At 44.1% G+C, this 18,430-nt stretch overlaps 1 protein-coding gene across 2 annotated transcripts in view; it reads right to left on the bottom strand.

Moving 5' to 3' along the window:
• Positions 1-2,866: 2,866 nt before the first annotated feature.
• The window catches only part of SLC25A15 (solute carrier family 25 member 15), a 66,538-nt gene continuing 50,974 nt past the window's right edge, over positions 2,867-18,430 (bottom strand). For both annotated transcript variants that reach the window (XM_082244822.1, XM_082244821.1), the window contains exons 5-7: positions 17,900-18,072; positions 10,612-10,770; positions 2,867-3,201 (exon numbers count right to left, since the gene is read on the bottom strand). In XM_082244822.1, coding sequence (XP_082100948.1) covers positions 3,080-3,201; positions 10,612-10,770; positions 17,900-18,072 — 454 coding nt within the window. In that variant the 3' untranslated portion in view covers positions 2,867-3,079. The remainder of the gene's footprint in view (positions 3,202-10,611; positions 10,771-17,899; positions 18,073-18,430) is intronic.

Below are 18,430 nucleotides of genomic sequence, written 5' to 3'. Positions count from 1 at the left end.
AGGCGGGTGACGGCTGTCTCTCCTCCTGTTTGCTGTGGAAGGTGGTCACAGGCGGTCGGCCTAGTGAACCAGGAGTGTGGAGCTGAGCCAGGAGGTCCAGGAAAGCTGACAAGTGGAGTTGGAGGCAGAGCAACCTTGGGAAAAAGAGTGTCCGTGAGTACCAGGATGCTTGCCAGGGGTCTACCCAGGAAGGGGACCACTCCAGTGGAGAGTCAGTGGACAGGAGTTCAGCACACAGAGCAAGTGAGAAAGGGGGTGCCAAGTTAGAACCCTGAAGAGTAACTTAACCACTTCCTGCCCGCCCGCTGTCAAATGACGGCGGAGCGGTGCAGCTATTGTTCTGGGGCGCCGTCATATGACGGCGCACTAGAACTGCCTCTCTCGAGCGCCCCCGGGGCATGCAGAGCGGCGATCGTTGCCGCGCTGTGTTGCTAGGACACAGTGCGACCCCGATCTCAGTAAAGAGTCAATGACATGACTCTTTACCCATGTGATCGGCTGTGTCTAATCACAGCCGGTCACATGTAAATAAGGAAGTGCCGTTATTCGGCTCTCCTCGCCTCACACTGTCAGAGTGTGAGGCGAGGAGAGCCGATCAGTGGCTCCTCCTCATAGGGGAGACAAAAACATGTAATCAGGGCACTGATCATCAGTGCCCTGATTACACAAATGTGAAATCAAGTGCCAATCAGTGCCCACCATCAGTGCCCAAAATCAGTGCCCATAGTGCTGCCAGTCAGTGCCCATCAGTGCCTGCTCATCTGGGCACTGACTGGCAGCACTATGGGCACTGATTGTGGGCACTGATGGTGCTGCCCACCAGTGCTCATCAGTGCGGCCCGTCAGTGCTCATCAGTGCCGCCCGTCAGTGCCACCTTTCAGAGTCCATCAGTGCCACCTGTCAGTGCTCATCAGTGCCACCTGTCAGTGCCACCTATCAGTACCCATCAGCGTGGCATATTAGTACCTCCTAATCAGTGCCACCTCATCAGTGCCCATAAGTGCCACCTCATCAGTGCCCATAAGTGTCATCAGTGCCCATCAGTGCAGCCTATCAGTGCCCATCAGCGCACATCAGTGAAGGAGAAAAATTATTTATTTTCAAAATGTACCCACAGAAAATAAGAAAAACTTTTTTTTTTTTAATTTTCTGTCTTTTTTTTGTAAGAAATAAAAAACCCAGCGGTGATTAAATACCACCGAAAGAAAGCTCTATTTGTGTGAAAAAAAAATGATAAAAATGTCATATGGGTGCAGTGTAGCATGACCGCGCAATTGTCATTCAAAGTGTGAGAGCGCTGAAAGCTGAAAATTGGACTGGGCAGGAAGGGGGTGAAAGTGCACTGTAGGCAAGTGGTTAAACAAGATCATACTTTCTATCTTCACTTCAGTGGCAAGGTGAAGCAGCAGCCTTGCCGCACACATTGCAGCTAGTGTCCTCAGAATTGTGCATAGTTCAGTTCTAAATAAAATACAAAAAAACCAACATCCCCGGGATTCCTTATCAACTGAGCCAAGGACTTCAAATGCTATTTGTCTGCTATCAGTTGCTAAGGGTAACCCAGGGGAATCCAGAAAGTGCAATTCTCAGCAGTCCTCTAATAAGGGGCAGAGCTATATATATATAAACATACATTTAAAACATATACAGTATATATATATATATATAAAATATACATATTTGCAATTATATTCAATATACAGTACAGTATATATTCTCTCTCTCTATATATACACTATATATATATATATATATATATATATATATATATATATATATACAGTATACTGTATGTATACACAAACACACACACACACATACTATATTGTCAAAAGTATTGGCACATGAACTTTAATGGCATCCCAGTTTTAGAACGTAGGGTGCAATATTGAGTTTGCCCACCCTTTGCAGCTATAACAGCTTCACCTCTTCTGGGAAGGCTGTCCACAAGGTTTAGGAGTGTGTCTATGGGAATGTTTGACCATTCTTCCAGAAGCGCATTAGTGAGGTTAGGCACTGATGTTGGACGAAAATGCCTGGCTCACAGTCTCCGATCTAATTCATCCCAAAGGTGTTCTGACACCAGCCGTAGTCTACTCCTTGTGTATCTCCCCCAAATTGTTAAATGGCCTTTGCTTCACAATCCCCGCTAGGCTGCTGTTCTTGTGCACCTTTTTTTAACCACACTTTTTCCTTCCACTCAACTTTCCATTAATATGCTTGGATACAGCACTCTGTGAACAGCCAGCTTCTTTAGCAATGACCTTTTGTGACTTACCCTCCTTGTGGAGGATGTCAATTACTGTCTTCTGGACAACTGTCAAGTCAGCAGTCTTCCAGAGACCATTTAAAGGCACAGGACATTTTTGCAGGTGTTTTGAGTTAATTAGCTGATTAGAGTGTGACACCATGAGTCTACAATATTGAACTTTTTCACAATATTCTAGTTTTCGGAGATACTGAATTTTGAGTTTTCACTAGCTGTAAGCCATAATCATTGAAATGAAAAGAAAAAAAAAGCTCGAAATATATCACCGTGTGTGCAATGAATCTATATAATATATACATTTCACTTTCTGAATTGAATTACTGAAATAAATTATCTTTTTGATGATATTCAATTTTTTTGAGATGCGCCTTTATATGTATTTTCTTAATTTTTTTTTTTAAATAATGTATATCTTTTTTTTTTTTTTATAGCAATTACCCTTTTCCTTACCAATAGTAGGTGACTGAGAGGTATTCTAGGCAGTGTTTTTTTTTTTTTTTAGAGGTGGGATGTATTCAAAATGACTTGATGGTGGGTTTAGTCACACAGTTCCAATTGTAATGAGTGCATACCAGTCTGCCAGACAATACCCAACATATGTAAAGGAAAGATTTATTACAAAATACTCTCATATTCTTGTAATTATTTAAAATAGGTTCCACTAATATAAGTCATCCTATGTATAAACCTTATCTCCATCCTGGCAGTGCAGTGCATGGCACTTAGAACATTAACACTGAGAAATCTCCTGTGGAATTTTTCACTTCTCCAGTCATGTTGATAATCTAAAACCGATGCTGTAGCCAGACTTAATCTTCAAACTGCTGCATCATCATTTTTCTGCTGTATTCGTATGCTACAAAAAGAGCTCCGTTGGCTGGGACAGCTCGGATTAAGGTAGGCTTCAGTCCGGAATAGAGAGCAAGGATACCTGGAAAACAGGAAGACCGTTCAGTATTGTTTGACTCATAATTAAAGCTGAACTCCGGGGAAAGCAAATGTTGTCTAAAATACAAGAGGCATGTGTGTTCCTACTTAAATATCCGTGTGCTTTGTGTATTTTTCCAAATCTCTGCAGTATTCCAGCAAAATATTTTGCCTCAAAAGCTTCCTGTAATAAACAGCAGTCATTGATACTCTCTTCTTGTGCAGGTGACAAGTCTTGTCTCAGACACCTCCTGTGGTTTTCCTCTAGGGAGCATGAAGGGTGCTGGGGCTGCTGGACCCCTCCTACAGCTCTTATCTCTATGTGCAGCCCCTCCTACAGCTCTTATCTCTATGTGCAGCCCCTCCTACAGCTCTTATCTCTATGTGCAGCCCCTCCTACAGCTCTTATCTCTATGTGCAGCCCCTCCTACAGCTCTTATCTCTGTGTGCAGAACAGCAATGATGTCACAGCTCCTTTTACAAGGCAATAACTGGGTTTGCAAAGGCATTTGGTGCACACAAAATACATTTATATAATTTGTGGCCTATAAGGAATATATTTAAACAAACGTCATAGTGCCTGGATCAAAGTGTAACAAGATTAACAATATCTGTACATTTTTAGACATAAAAATGATTAGCATTCAGCATTCAAAATGGCTGCTCAGATCTACCGAAGAGTAAATACGAAAATAACTAAAGTAAAGTAAATGTCTCTTCTGCAATAAAGACCCAGCCTGTTTTCATTCTTTTTAATTTAAACTTTAGTTCTGCTTTAACCACTTGCGCCCCGCCCACCGTACATATACTGCGGCACTCTGCCGCTGCTGGGCAAAGCGACGTACCCCTACGTCGCTCAGGCGCCTGTGGGGGGCGAGTGCGCGCCGCCGGGACGCTCCTGCCCCCGCTTGTCCCCTGGGGATCCAGTGCGTGTGACCGGCGGCTCCGATGGCCGCTGGCCACTCGCGATCTCCCACAGCAGAGGGAGAAAGACAGACAGCTGATGTAAACACAGCCGTCTGTCATTCTCCCTTAGATTATCACAGAGGCTATGCGATCCTGCTATATAGGATTGCACGTCTCTGTGATGATCTCACAAGCCACGCCCCCTGACAGTTAGAATCACGCCCCCTAGGGACACACTTAACCCCTTAATCACCAGTAAAGTTAACCCCTTCCCTGCCAGTGTCATTTTTACAGTAACAGTGCATATTTATAGCACTGATTACTGTAGTAATGTCACTGGTACCCCCAAAAGTGTCAAAAATGTCAGTCAAGGGTCCGATCTGTCTGCCGCAATGTCGCAGTCCCGCAAAAGAAATCGCAGATCACCGCCATTACTAGTTAAAAAAAAAAACAATAAAAATGACATAAATCTTTCCCTTAGTTAGTAAACGCAATAACTTTAGTGCAAACCAATCAAAATACGCTTATTGCGATTTTTTTTTTTTTTTTTACCAAAATATGTAGCAGGAAACAAATTGGCCTAAAATGTTAAAAAATTTAGATTTTTACATTTTTCTGGAGAACTTCATATAAAAAAACGTGAAAAATAAATTTTTTTCAAAATTGACGCTTTTTTTGTTTATAGCGCAAAAAATTTAAATCACACAGGTGATCAAATACCACCAAAAGAAAGCTCTGTTTGTGGGAAAAAAAGGACTTCAATTTCATTCGGGTACAGCGTTGCATGACCGCGCAATTGTCCGTTAAATTCACGCAGTGCCGATTCGCAAAATAGGGCCTGGTCATTGAACAGCCAAATCCTCCGGGGCTAAAATGGTTAATGCTCACCTATTCTGCCATTTCCCACGTTGGATGTCCCCCACTGCTGTGTTCTATCTGCAGGCCTCTATGTCATAATTAAAGTCCTGCTTTTCATGTCTCTTCTGCAATGAAAGAAACCAATCTGCCTTATTGCAGTCTTCCTTGGAATATAAACTGAGCTGTGCAAGTGCCGCTAAGTTTACATTCTGGCACAGAGCCTGTGTAACAGAATGACTGTACTCCTGCGCATGTGTAGAAGTGATGTTAATCCACGCCGGCCAATGAAGACACCTGCAGCCTGACACCTGGAAGAAGCTGGGTAGAAGATGCTGGCACCAGTTGCGCATGCTTTTTTTCCTAAAAGATTTATATTATATAGCATATATAATCGCTACTTGACCATGTCATATTAACTAGAAACATTGTAATTCACTACAATTGACAACCTAGAGCAGTGATGGCAAACCTTGGCACCCCAGATGTTTTGAAACTACATTTCCCATGATACTCATGCGCTCTGCAGTGTAGTTGAGCATTATGGGAAAATTAGTTCCAAAACATCTGGGGTGTCAACGTTTGCCATCACTGACCTACAGGCGGTCTAAACCGCGTCATTATATGAAGTTCCCCAGAGATCTCAGTTTCTGCTTGTGTGCTTATCTCAGTGTGTTTCCCAGCCCTTCCATACCAATCCAATTACGGGCATCCCTTGCAACAGGGGTGCCCAACATTTTGACCTTCCTGGGCCACAATGGAAGAAGAGGAATTGTCTTGGGTCACACAAAAAATATACTTACAATAAAGCTGGGTACACATGATCCGAGTATTGGCTGGTTCAACAGGAACAGGCTAACTTTCGCCCCATATGTACAGCTGCCTGTCCATCAGAAGCTGGTCTCACAACCATCTTCTGTCAAATGGGCATGCTGGAAAACCAGCATCTGACCAACAGCCAATAAGCGCCAGCCAGTGGCTGCCAGCGCTGATCAGTGTGTTCTGATGGGTGGGGCAGTCCCACCCATCAGAATACATGAGCACAGTGGGGGACAATGCCGCTGGGTCAAACTAAATGAGTGTGTCAACCCACCTTAAAGGGTAAGTTCACCTTTCTGGAATATCTGTGAACTTACACTGGACCCCGTTCCCATCCCCCCGGTCCCGCTGTACCAGTTTCCCCGTGATCCCCTGCTGTCAGGCACCAGGATGTGCTGCACAAGTCCGGGGGTTTAAAATCCTCCCTGCTTTCTCTCTCCTCGCAGCACTGACAGAATGAGCTAGACAGATTCTGATTGGTCAGCGCTGTCCATGTGACAGTGCTGACCAGTTAGAATGCCTCTTGTCCTTACACACTGAGAGGTGCGGATAGGTAATTAAAGCGGAGTTCCAGCCATTTACTCACCTGTCCAACGGTCCAGCAATGCGGCCGCCGGAAGCCTCGATCCTCTCCCTCGGCACCGGCATCACTGCTGTGGGCACCCGGCTGTTACAGTTTGCGGCTTCACAGCCGGGTACCCACTGCGCATGCGCGAGTCGCGCTGCGCGCCGTGATTGGCCGGCAATCTTCTGGGACCTCTGACGTGTCCCAGAAGATTGCAGGGAGGGAGGGGGAGAGGAGAACTTCCGCTCAGGGCGCCGCGGCGCTCCGAGCGGAAGTGGGAGCGGGTACCTGTCGAAACTAGGTACCCGCTCCCCCCCCAAAAAATGACATGCCAAATGTGGCATGTCGGTGGGTCAGGACTCCCTAAAGTGGAAGTTCCACTTTTGGGTGGAACTCCGCTTTAAGCTGCGGGATTTCAAAACCCCCGGACCGGTGCAGCGGCGTCCCGGTGCCTGACAGCAGGGGATCTCGATACACTGGTACAGCAGGACCAGGGGGGGATAGGGAGGGGGTACAGTGTAAGTTCACCTTACAGATTTTCTGTAAAGGTGAACATACACTTTAAGGATAGCAGAAAAAGCCGGGCAGATCACAAGTTAAAGCGTTTGTTACACCAAAACTTTATATTCCTGATGTGTGCCTGCTGTACCATGTACTTGTATGAGGAAGTATCCTGTTCCCTTTGTCTTGCTTCCTTTGTGTGAAATCCCTGGTGTTCCTGCCAGCCCCTCTGCTTTCCTAATAAAAACTGATCACACTAAGCAGGAGAACACACCGTAGTCAGTTCTCTAGCTGTGCTGGGACCTCCAATGATCAGACCTGTGCTGACACGCCCAACTGCACAGCCCTTCACTGGGAAGGTCGGTGTGCTGCTGCTTCCCTTCCTCCCCCCAGCTCTTATGCAGCTGAGAACAGAGGGAATGTGATCACTTATAAAAAAAGGTATTTATAATGTATATACAAACATGTTTTTAAACAGATTGGGTTGTTTTTCAAGGTGGTCGTTTACAATCACTTTAATGCAGGACACATATTAATTAAACAGGTTCTGAGGCTGATATAATGCACATAAGGCACTAAGTGAGCTTAATTACCACCTTAACCACTTTAAGACTGGAAGACTTTACCCCCTTCCTGACCAGGAGATAATTTGCGATTCGGAACTGCGCTATTTTAACGGACAATTGCGTGGTCGTGTGACGCTGTACCCAAATTAAATGTACGTCCTTTTTTTCCCCACAAATAGAGCTTTCTTTTGGTGGCATTTGATCACCTGTGCGATTTTTATTTTTTGCGCTATAAACAAAAAAAGGGCAACATTTTTGAAAGAAAAAAAAACAATATTTTTCACATTCTGCTATATAACATTCTAAATTTTTTAACATTTTAGGCCAATTTGTTTTCTGCTACATATTTTTGGTAAAAAAAATCGCAATAAGTGTATTTTGATTGGTTTGCGCAAAAGTTATCGCATTTACTAACTACAGGAAAGATTTATGTAGTTTTTATTGTTATTTTTTTTTTTTTACTAGTAATTGGGGCGGTCTGTGATTTTTTGCGGGACTGCGACATTGCGGCAGACAGATCGGACCTCTAACTGACATTTTTGACACTTTTGGGGGGACAAGTGATATTACTACAGTAATCAGTACTAACAATATGCACTGTTACTCTACTAATGACACTGGCAGGGAAGGGGTAACACTGTTGGTGATCAAGGGGTTAAATGTATGCCTCATACTTACTGACGTGTGTGGGGTGGGGGTTCTGTGACACAGACAGAGATTGCAGGTTCAGCTATGCTGAATCCTGTGATCTCTTCCTGTCTGTCACTGAGAAGATCCGCCTGCTTTGTTTACATAAGCAGGCGGGTCTTCTCACCGTTTCCACGATGATTGGGGAAGGGAGATGGCGATTGCCGCCTCTCCTCCTCTGGCCCGACTCCCGCTGTGTCTAAACATAGCGGGAGCAAGCCTCGCCGCCGGAATCACATGAACTTCAGCGACGTAGGTCTACGTCGCTGGACCCAGGAGAGCCGACATTGCCGCAGTAGGATTACTGTGAGCAGTCGGCAAGTGGTTAATCAGCCACAGAACCTGTGTAATTAATATATGTTTAGTGCCGGTTCACATTTGTGCAATCACAGAGATCGCATGTAATTCGGAGCCCACTGCTCCTAAAATTACATGCGATCTCTGTGCGGTGCAAATTCAGCCATACAGCCATATGGCTGAATTTGCACCGCAATCACACCTAACTCGCACAGGACCCTTTTTTTGGTCCACAGCAGAATCGGATCGCATGGTGGTTCACACTAGTGCGATCCGATTCTGTGCAAACTTGCAGATCGCACTGCAATATGCGATCTGATCTGGGGGTGTCGTTAACTTTTAACCACTTGCAGACCGCCGCAAGTACATTTACTGCGGCGGTCAGCCCCTCCTGGACAAAGTGACGTATATACGTCACTTGCCCGCGAGCCAATAGGAGGCGAGCGCGCGCCGCCGGAGGCACGCTCCCGCCCCCGCTCGTTCCCTGACATGTCCGCGCGTGTGACTGGCGGACCCGATGTCCGCCGGTCTCTCGCGATCGTCCGCTGCAGAGGGAGAAAGGCAGGCGGCTGATGTAAACAAAGCCGTCTGTCATTCTCCCTGGTGTAACTGCAGAGATCATACGATCCTGCTATGTAGGATCGTATGTCTCTGTGGTTACATCAAAAGCCACACCCCTTTACAGTTAGAAGCACGCCCCTAGGGACACATTTAACCCCTGCATCTCCAATAAAGTTAACCCCTTCCCTGCCAGTGTCATTTTTACAATAACAGTGCATATGTATAGCACTGATTACTGTAGTAATGTCACTGGTACCCCCAAAAGTGTCAAAAATGTCAGTCAAGGGTCCGATCTGTCCGCCGCAATGTCGCAGTCCCGCAAAAAAAATCGCAGATCGCCGCCATTACTCGTTAAAAAAAAAAAAACAATAAAAATGACAAAAATCTTTCCCTTAGTTAGTAAACGCAATAACTTTTGCGCAAACCAATCAAATTACGCTTATTGCGATTTTTTTTTTTACCAAAATATGTAGCAGAAAACAAATTGGCCTAAAATGTTAAAAAATTTAGATTTTTATATTTTTTGGGGGAATTTCATATAACAAAATTTGAAAAATATTGTTATTTTTCCAAAATTTACGCTCTTTTTTTGTTTATATCGCAAAAAGTAAAAATCACACAGGTGATCAAATACCACCAAAAGAAAGCTCTGTTTGTGGGAAAAAAAGATGTCAATTTCATTTGGGTACAGCGTCACACGACCGTGCAATTGTCCATTAAAGTTACGCAGTGCCGAATTGCAAAATACCCCTTGGTCTTTGAGCAGCCAAATCCTCCGGGGCTTAAGTGGTTAATTGACACCCCCAGTGTATCGCATATGGCAGTGTGAACTGCCAGGGGTGCGGATGTGATGAGGGAACACAGTGTATATTCACATCGCACAAATGTGAACCGGCACTTAAAGGGATGAGGTGGCAACCCTACTCCAGACGTTCCCTGGGACGCATGCTTAACACTCCTGGGCCTCATGTGGCCTGCAAGTTGGACACCCCTGCCTTGCAACAAGAGTTTCAATTTTGGTTAAGATGAAAAAAAAAAAGAAGTTTTTTTCATTACGCCACTGACTTTGCTTGTGATTATGAAGGCTTTTCAGATACAGTATATACAATTTCTTAAGAAATGTAAAAATCTGTAGAAGAAAGATTGGTAAATTCTTTGTTCTATATTAAATTTACATAGAGGGGAGTAACTCCGCCCAAAACTTTTTTCTAGTTTTGGATAGATGGGAAAAGTTTAAAAATGTTGTGATGTTTTAATTGCTGCCTGTGACCCTGATTTGGGAGAGTCATTATCACATATTACACCAGAGAATATCGTCACCAGGTCAGAATGTGGCTTGCTATCTAATGTCACTTTGCTATGGAAAGGTCATTCTGCATGTCTATTGTTAGCACATGAGCACTGCAGCACAACTATTGGCTCCTTGCATTGCTTCTTTCTCTTCCAGGAAAATGCTAACAATGAATACCATGCCACATTTAGGTGCGTGCATTAAAAAAATGAACTTACTGGCCCTAACCTAATCCCTAATTAGCTGTGCTGAAACAAACGTATTCACATTCCCCTGTGCAGTGAAGCCAGATCTGTACAGGAAATATATCTGCTGCCCACACACAAAACACAATCTGATCACTTGGGTTATGATGAGAAAATATACCTTCATTTCTTAAAATTCTTGCAAACGTCCTCATGAATCCTGCTTGTTTCCCCGTCATAGAGAGGACTTGGATCCGTGATTTAACACAGTCCACTGGGAATACAACCAACCATAATGAGATCCCACCGAATCCTCCACTAATCATCAAAGGAAGAACTCCTGGGGAGAAGAAAAAAATGTTATCAAATCATTTCCATGCATGTTCACAAAAATGTTTTATTATATTGTGTAATGTATAAAGTGCATTTGGAAAAGAATTCCTATTTTTCCAGTAACAGTTTTGTTTTAAAGCTAATGCCCCGTACACACGTACCGATCGTCAGCCGAACGATCGGCCGTCTTTTGTCCAGGGCTGTCGTGTCTGTTGAAAACTGCAAAAGACTGCACACGAATTTTGTCGGCCAACAACAGCCGACTGCAGAAGTGATGTCATGTGATGGTTAACTTTCCTTGTCTTTTTTCTTTTCTGAGCATGCCCATTCTTGCAAATCTGCTGTCTGTCGGCCGAATTCTGTACTGACTGGCGAACAATCGGCCGTTCTGGTGTCGGCATACAAAAATTTTAATGCACGACAGATTCTGTTCGGCCGAAAGTGTGCTGTCGGAAGCATCATACTAACAAGCCTACAATCGGCCGATCGGTCGTCGGCCGAATCTTTTCGGCCGACAATCTGCACGTGTGTACGGGGCATAAAATAAACCTGGAGGTGCATTGAAAGTCTATCTACTCATTACTTCTGCTTGTCAACCAGTAGCTGTGGTGTAGTAGTGAATAAATAGATACCAAACATGTCATGGCTTAAAATTGGACGCACCTGCGAAAATGTGAGAAACTGATACCCAAAATTCTCCATCAGCGACACTTTAAAAGCCTTTTCAGGTTATCATTTTAACCATGAATTATTTCCCTATAATCATTGCTTTCATTCCAAAGGTTGCGACAATACCTCACGTGTTTATATAAACATGCATATCTTACGTTGCGTGTTTGCAGTGAGGTGTGTACGGGTTGACAGGGGTTTATTTTTATCATAATTTTTTTCAACACTTTTTTTTAGTGTTTTCTTTATTAAACTGTATTGCTATTACAAGGGAGCTAACAGGTCCCCTATGTATAGCATTGGCAGGTGACAGGCTCTCTTTATGGAGACATTAGTGATCCAATAGATCTCCACTGTGCCCCTGTCCTGTCCCTAGGGCTATTGGCCCTGCACTGTACCATGTCATTGTGCAACCATGGTCTTAGGGGAGGTATTACACCTTATTTATTTCTCATCCTCTAAGCGGGGGGGGGGGGGGTCAGCAACCAGTAGATCGTAATCTACCCATCGATCATGGGCAGGTGACGAGTAGATGGGGTCCCTTCCTACAGATCCCTGGAACCTGGACAGGAGGGGTGGCATTTACTGGAACTGATCCCCTGTATTTTCCCCCTGCAGCAGCTGAAAGACGGCTTCTCCACCTCTCCCTCCCGCCAGCAGGGGGAAAATACAGGGGATCGGTGCCAGTAAATGCCACCCCCATTGCCCCTCCTGTCTTGGTTCCCCAACCTTCTACTGCAGGACCCTCTTTTGTGCATCCCTGGTCCCCTGCCCCTTGCAGCACTGCCAGCTTCCCCTCTTCTTCCACCAGCTGCTGCCAGGGATCTATTCAGGATGGAGAGCAGGGAAGGGCCTGGTAAATATGTAATTTACTGGCCTCCTCCTTTTCTAAATGAACACAGTGAGTGATTGGTACCGATCACTCACTGTGTTCATTCATAACTGAAGCGTAGTAGACTCAGGGAGACTGTGCTGAGCTCTTCGTGTTCATTCATTCTGTGCAGCTGAGGCTGCAGAGATGGATATCGAGGACACATTCCTCGAACTCCTCTGTCTCAAAAGTAAGAAATCAGGAGTCTGTTTAGGCCCCTGATATTTCACCACATCATAGCAATAGGGCTGTTAAAAAAAATGATGAAAAAAGAATAAAATTGTAAAAAAAAAAAAAAAACTGGCACCAGCCTCTGCCATGCTGACACCATTCACTGACCTACTAACACCATCCACTGCTCTACTGGTTGACACTGCCCACTGCCCTATTGACACCATCCTCTGCCCTACTGATATCGTCTACTGCTCTACTGCCACTGCCCACACAATGTCCACTGGCCTACCGATACTCTCCACTTTAGGGTAGGCTAAGGCTATAATTTTACATTGACATTTGTTTTATTATATTTTTCTAAGTTTTCCTTACTATGTAGTAAGGCTTTGCTTGTTAATTTAACAAAAAAAAAAAAGGGCACTCGTTTTCATGATGTTCATGTAGATCTCCAGCTCTCAAAGGTTGCCTACCCCTGCTCTAAACCCAAAGAGCATTTACTCCTTGCAGTGCCGGAAGTCCGCCTGCAAGGGCACTTTTTTAGGAACTCCCAAGACACTAAACATTATCCTTATTCTTCAAAAATAATCCATCTGCATCTACTACTTAATGGCCCTATATTCTATTTTCATCAAATAGTTTCTTACTGTGTTGTTCTGCCTCCTTGTACCATCCTTGCTGAGCTCACAAACCTCACATTTTCCCCTTCACTTCCATTAATTTTTAAGGAGCAGTGCACACTTAGCAGCAGCAGATCTGGGCTTTGCACGCTACGGTGCACTTCTCACTTCTGTTGTTTATTGGTTGATGATTTAATGTCACTGTGATGGAAATATTATTTTTTTAACTTTTTATGAACACATTTTTTTAGACTTGGGTTTGTAACAATACTCAGTGCCGGGACAAGGTCATCTAGAGCTTAGGGCAAACATACCAAACTGTGCCCCCCCCCCACCCCCCAAGATGCATGAGCATTGTGTATCAGCAAAAGTCCCTTTCCCCCGGAAAAAAAATCTGCATGCTACTAAAAATAAATTCCCCCTCCTCCCAGTACAAATCTGCCCCCCTGCTAAAATCTCCCCCTGCCAGCACAAATATTTAGCCCCCCCAAGCTCCAAGCCCCCCCCCCCAAGATGCATGAGCATTGTGTATCAGCAAAAATCCCCTCCCCCCGGAAAAAAAAAAAAATCTGCATGCTACTAAAAATAAATTTCCCCTCCTCCCAGTACAAATCTACCCCCTGCTAAAATCTCCCCTGCCAGCACAAATGTTTAGCCCCCCCCCCAGCTCCAAGTCCCCCCCCCAAGATGCAGGAGCATTGTGTATCAGCAAAAGTCCCCCCCTCGGAAAAAAATCTGCATGCTCACCTTATAAACATAAATTCCCCCTCCTCCCAGTACAAATCTGCCCCCATGCTAAAATCTCCCCTGCCAGCACAAATATTTAGCCGCCACCCCCAAGCTCCAAATACCCCCCCCCTCCAAAAAAAATCACCCCTCCTAGCATAAATCCTCTACCCCTCAAATTCCCCCCCCCCCAGTGCAAATCCCCTCCCCCCCACTCCGAATCCCCCCTCCCCAAAATGTCCCCTCCTATCATCCCTACTAGCACAAATCCCCCCCATTTTCCGCTCTTAGGATAAGTACCCCCCACCATCCCTAATAGCTTAAACCCCCTCCCCCAAATTTCCCCTCCTAGAATAAATACCCCTCAATAATTCCTACTAGCTCCCCCCCCCCCAACACAAATCCTCCCAAATCACCAACACACAACCATAATTTCCTCTGCTAGAGCAATTCTTATCCCCTGCCATCCTTCAAATTTCCCCTCTCAACACAAATCAGTCCCCCACCCCCTCACATTATACCACAGTGCCCAGGGCAGCCATCCTTTCTGCCCACCCCTGACAATACTCATGGTTTACACTTTTATGATACATTTTATTTTTGTGTATACATTTATTCATTGATGTAGATAGGTTGATTGCACTTTCTCCGTGTATATTTACATTGTGGATAGGTGCAGCATTTACCCTGGGATCTATTGGGAATCTGCATATATTGATTCCTTGTTATTCGCTTTACTATTAGCACAGCTGTGGTTGTGTGCACTACTCCATGGACACTACTCACCCCATAGTCCATCTCAGGACTGAGCAAAAGAGGGTGGCTACTTTCCTACATACACAGTGGTGCCAAGGAACGTAGCCACCCCCTAACAGGAAGTCAGATCAAAACAGCAAAAAGAAAGAAATTGGAAGGTTTTTAGGAGGCTGAGATCATTAGAAGGTACTTTTTTTGAGTTAACCACTTCCCGACCACCCACCCCCTTTTTACTGCGGCAGGGTGGCTATCCTGCGCAAACCGACGTAGACCTACATCAGTCGCATGCGGGAAGCTAGGGGGCGAGCACGCGGCGTGCTCCCACCCCCACTCGTCAGCGGGGAAGCCGATGCATGGATCAGCCGGCTCCGATTGCCGCCTGACACCCGCGATCGCTCCCTGCTGAGAGAGAACGACGGTCAGCTGTTGTAAACACAGCTGACCGTTCTTCTCCCTGGAATGGTCATAGAGCCCATGGGATTCTTCTATATAGGATCACAGGTCTCTATGGTAATTTCACAAGCCACGCCCCCCCACAGTTAGAATCACTCCCCTAGGCTCACATTTAACCCCTTGATCACCCACAGGGTTAACCCCTTCCCTGCCAGTGTCATTATTACAGTAACAGTGTATATTTTTAGCACTGATTACTGTAGTAATGTCACTGGTCCCCCCAAAAGTGTCAAAATTGTCAGTTAGGGGTCCGATCTGTCTGCCGCAATGTCGCAGTCCCGCAAAAATCGCAGATCGCCACCTTTACTGGTAAAAATAAAAACCCCAATAAAAATGACATTAATCTTTCCCGTAGTTAATAGTAACTTTTGCGCAAACCAATCAAAATACGCTTATTGCTATTTTTTTTTTACCAAAAATATGTAGCAGAAAACAAATTTGCCTAAAATGTTAAAAAATTTTGATTTTTTTTTTCTCAGTAGAATGTGAAAAATATTGTGTTTTTTTTTCAAAATTGTCGCTGTTTTTTTGTTTATAGAGCAAAAAATAAAAATTGCACAGGCGATCAAATACCACCAAAAGAAAGCTCTATTTGTGGGAAAACAAGGACATCAATTTTATTTGGGTACAGCGTCTCACGACCGTGCAATTGTCCATTAAAGTAACGCAGTGCCGAATCGCAAAATAGGGCCTGGTCATTAAGGGGCAAATCCTTCCGGTCTTAAAGTGGTTAAGAATAGATTATATTTTTTCCTGTTAAACCAGAGTTTAGTGTCTCTTAAAGATCTAGTGAATTGTAGACATCAGTTTAACCACTTCTGATCCGAAAGGATTTATCCCCATAATGAGCAGGCCATTTTGTGCAATATGGCACTGCGTTACTTTAACTGACATTTGCGCGGTCGTACCCAAATAAAATTGATGTCCCTTCTTTCCCCACAAATAGAGCTTTCTTTTGGTGGTATTTGATCACCTGTGCAATTTTTTTTTTTTTTTTTGCGCTATAAAAAAAAAATATATATAACCATTCTGAAAAAAAAACAATATTTTTTACTTTATGCTATATAACATTCCCCAACAAAATGTAAAAATCTAATTTTGTGCAATGCTGTACCCAAATAAAAATTATGTCCTTTTTTCCCCACAAAATAGAGCTTTCTTTTGGTGTTTGATCACCTGTGCGATTTTTATTTCTTGCGCTATAAACAAAGAGCGACAATTCTGACAAACTATTTTTCACATTCTGCTATATAACATTCCCAATAAAAAAATGTAAAAATAAAATTTTTTCATCATTTTAGGCCAATTTGTTTTCTGCTACATATTTTTGGTAAAAAAAAATCCCAATAAGTGTGTATCGATTGATTTGCGCAAAAGTTATCGCGTCTACAAACTAGGGGAAAGATTTTTGTCATTTTTATTTATTTATACATTTTTTTACTAGTAATGGCGGCAATCAGCGATTTTTAGAGGACTGCAACATTGCGGCGGACAGATTGGACTCCTGACATTTTTGGGGGGACCAGTGAAATTACTACAGTAATCAGTGCTAATAATATGCACTATTACTGTACTAATGAAACTGGCAGTGAAGGGGTTAACACCAGGGGTGATCAAAGCGTTAAATGTGTCCCTAGGGGGTGCTTTCTAACTGGGTGGGGGATGGGCTTGCTGCATGAATGAGAGGAACACAGGATCCCTGTGTTCATAACTGACAGAACGGCGGTCTGCCATGTTTACAACGGCAGACCGCTGTTCTTTCTCCACTGGGAGCGATCGCGGGTGCTCGATGGCAATCGCAGGCGCTGGACCCGTTGATCAGCTTCCCCTGTGGTGAATGGGGCAGCGCCACCGCTAGCAGTCCTGCGAAGCCATGTGCAGGTATGTCGTTTCGTGGGACAGAGCTGACCTGCCGCAGTAAAACTATGGTGGCTGGTCGGCAAGCAGTTAATTAGTAAGGAAGTTTTTGCTGCACTTGCAGTATGCGGGATGTGAACAAGATAACCTACCTAAGTCATATCTTGTCAACAAACAACAAAGAAATGTTCCCAACTTACTTACCAGCCAGCCTGCAACAAGCCGAATTGTCCTGCCTAACACTGTCTGTCACATTAAAAACCAGGGGTTTAGTTTGCACACATTTGCATATATATATGCGTAAGCTGCAGAGGCCGCAGCAAGGAACCCCAGTGTACTGCAGTCCTAACTATAATTTTGAGAGCCTCCATAGTAGGAGAACACATACATAGTTTAGGGGCAGGTATGCCTGGAGGGAGCCTAAAGGACAAGACAGGGTCAATTCTGTTTGTTGCAGGCTGGCAAGTAAGTGAGCTTGGAACTTTTCTTTCTTGTTCTTCTGGCATCGCCCTTCTATGTGCTCCTTTGCTGCAAAGGCCAGGTATAGATTGGGGGGGGTTGCCATTTGTTTGTACAGTTGGTGAATTGGTAAGGAGACGCACTAGCTGCCATTGTGCTATTACTGGGTGTCCAGTGCGTCCCTGTACATTTAAAGAGGGGTGGGCTCCCTCCAGGCATACCTGACCTTAATCTATCCGTTATTTTATACATTATGTGCGCCAACTCAGGAGACTCTCAAAATTATAGAGTTAGGACTGCAGTACACTGGGGTGCCGTGATGTGGCCGCTGCAGCTTACCCATATATTTGCAAATGTGTGCAAATTAAACCCCTGCTTTTTAATGTGAACTGTTAGACAGGGTCAGTTTGTTTTATTGCAGCCTAGCTGATAAGTAAGCTGGGAATTTGTGTTTGTTGTTTTTTTGACATGTTGCCCTTCCATGTGTTCCTTGCTGCAAAGGCCAGTTATAGGTTGAGGTGGTTGCCATTTGTTTGTATGAAGTCATATCATACCTAATTCATCTTTCGTTTCCCCACTTTTTGTAAAAAATGAGCGTCCCAATTCATATCCCCCAAAGAAGAAGAAGTATCCTGGGACCTCTCTGAGCAGAGTGCTAGTCAGACCATGATAGAGACCCAGCGGCCCATCTGTATGTAATATATTCTTCACCACCGACCACACTGTGCTAAAGAGAGACAAAGATCAGTTATTCACAGACCACCATTTTATTTAACAGTAAGCATAAATATCATCTAGTATATTATATATATATATATATATATATATATATATATATATATATATATGAATGTTCCTTTATTGTATTTTCTACTAAAAATAATAAAAAAACAATAACAAAAATGTTACATATGTGTAGTGCCCCCCTAGTGTAGAGGGCAGGCTGCTATGAAATAAATTTAGTTTGGCTCCCTCGTAACCCATAGAGCAGGGGTTTAATATTTACAGCTGGTCAGTGTTTCACAGGCTGCAGCTCTGTTACTTTCCCCTGTCTTCTAGAGGATTCCAGAAGTATAGTGGGAGGA

This window comes from Pelophylax lessonae, assembly GCF_965119305.1.
Source record: "Pelophylax lessonae genome assembly, chromosome: 2".
In the NCBI taxonomy this organism is placed as follows: Eukaryota; Metazoa; Chordata; class Amphibia; order Anura; family Ranidae; genus Pelophylax; species Pelophylax lessonae.
The sequence above is the reverse complement of the archived record's forward strand: the minus strand, read 5'-3'. Positions and strand labels throughout refer to the sequence as shown.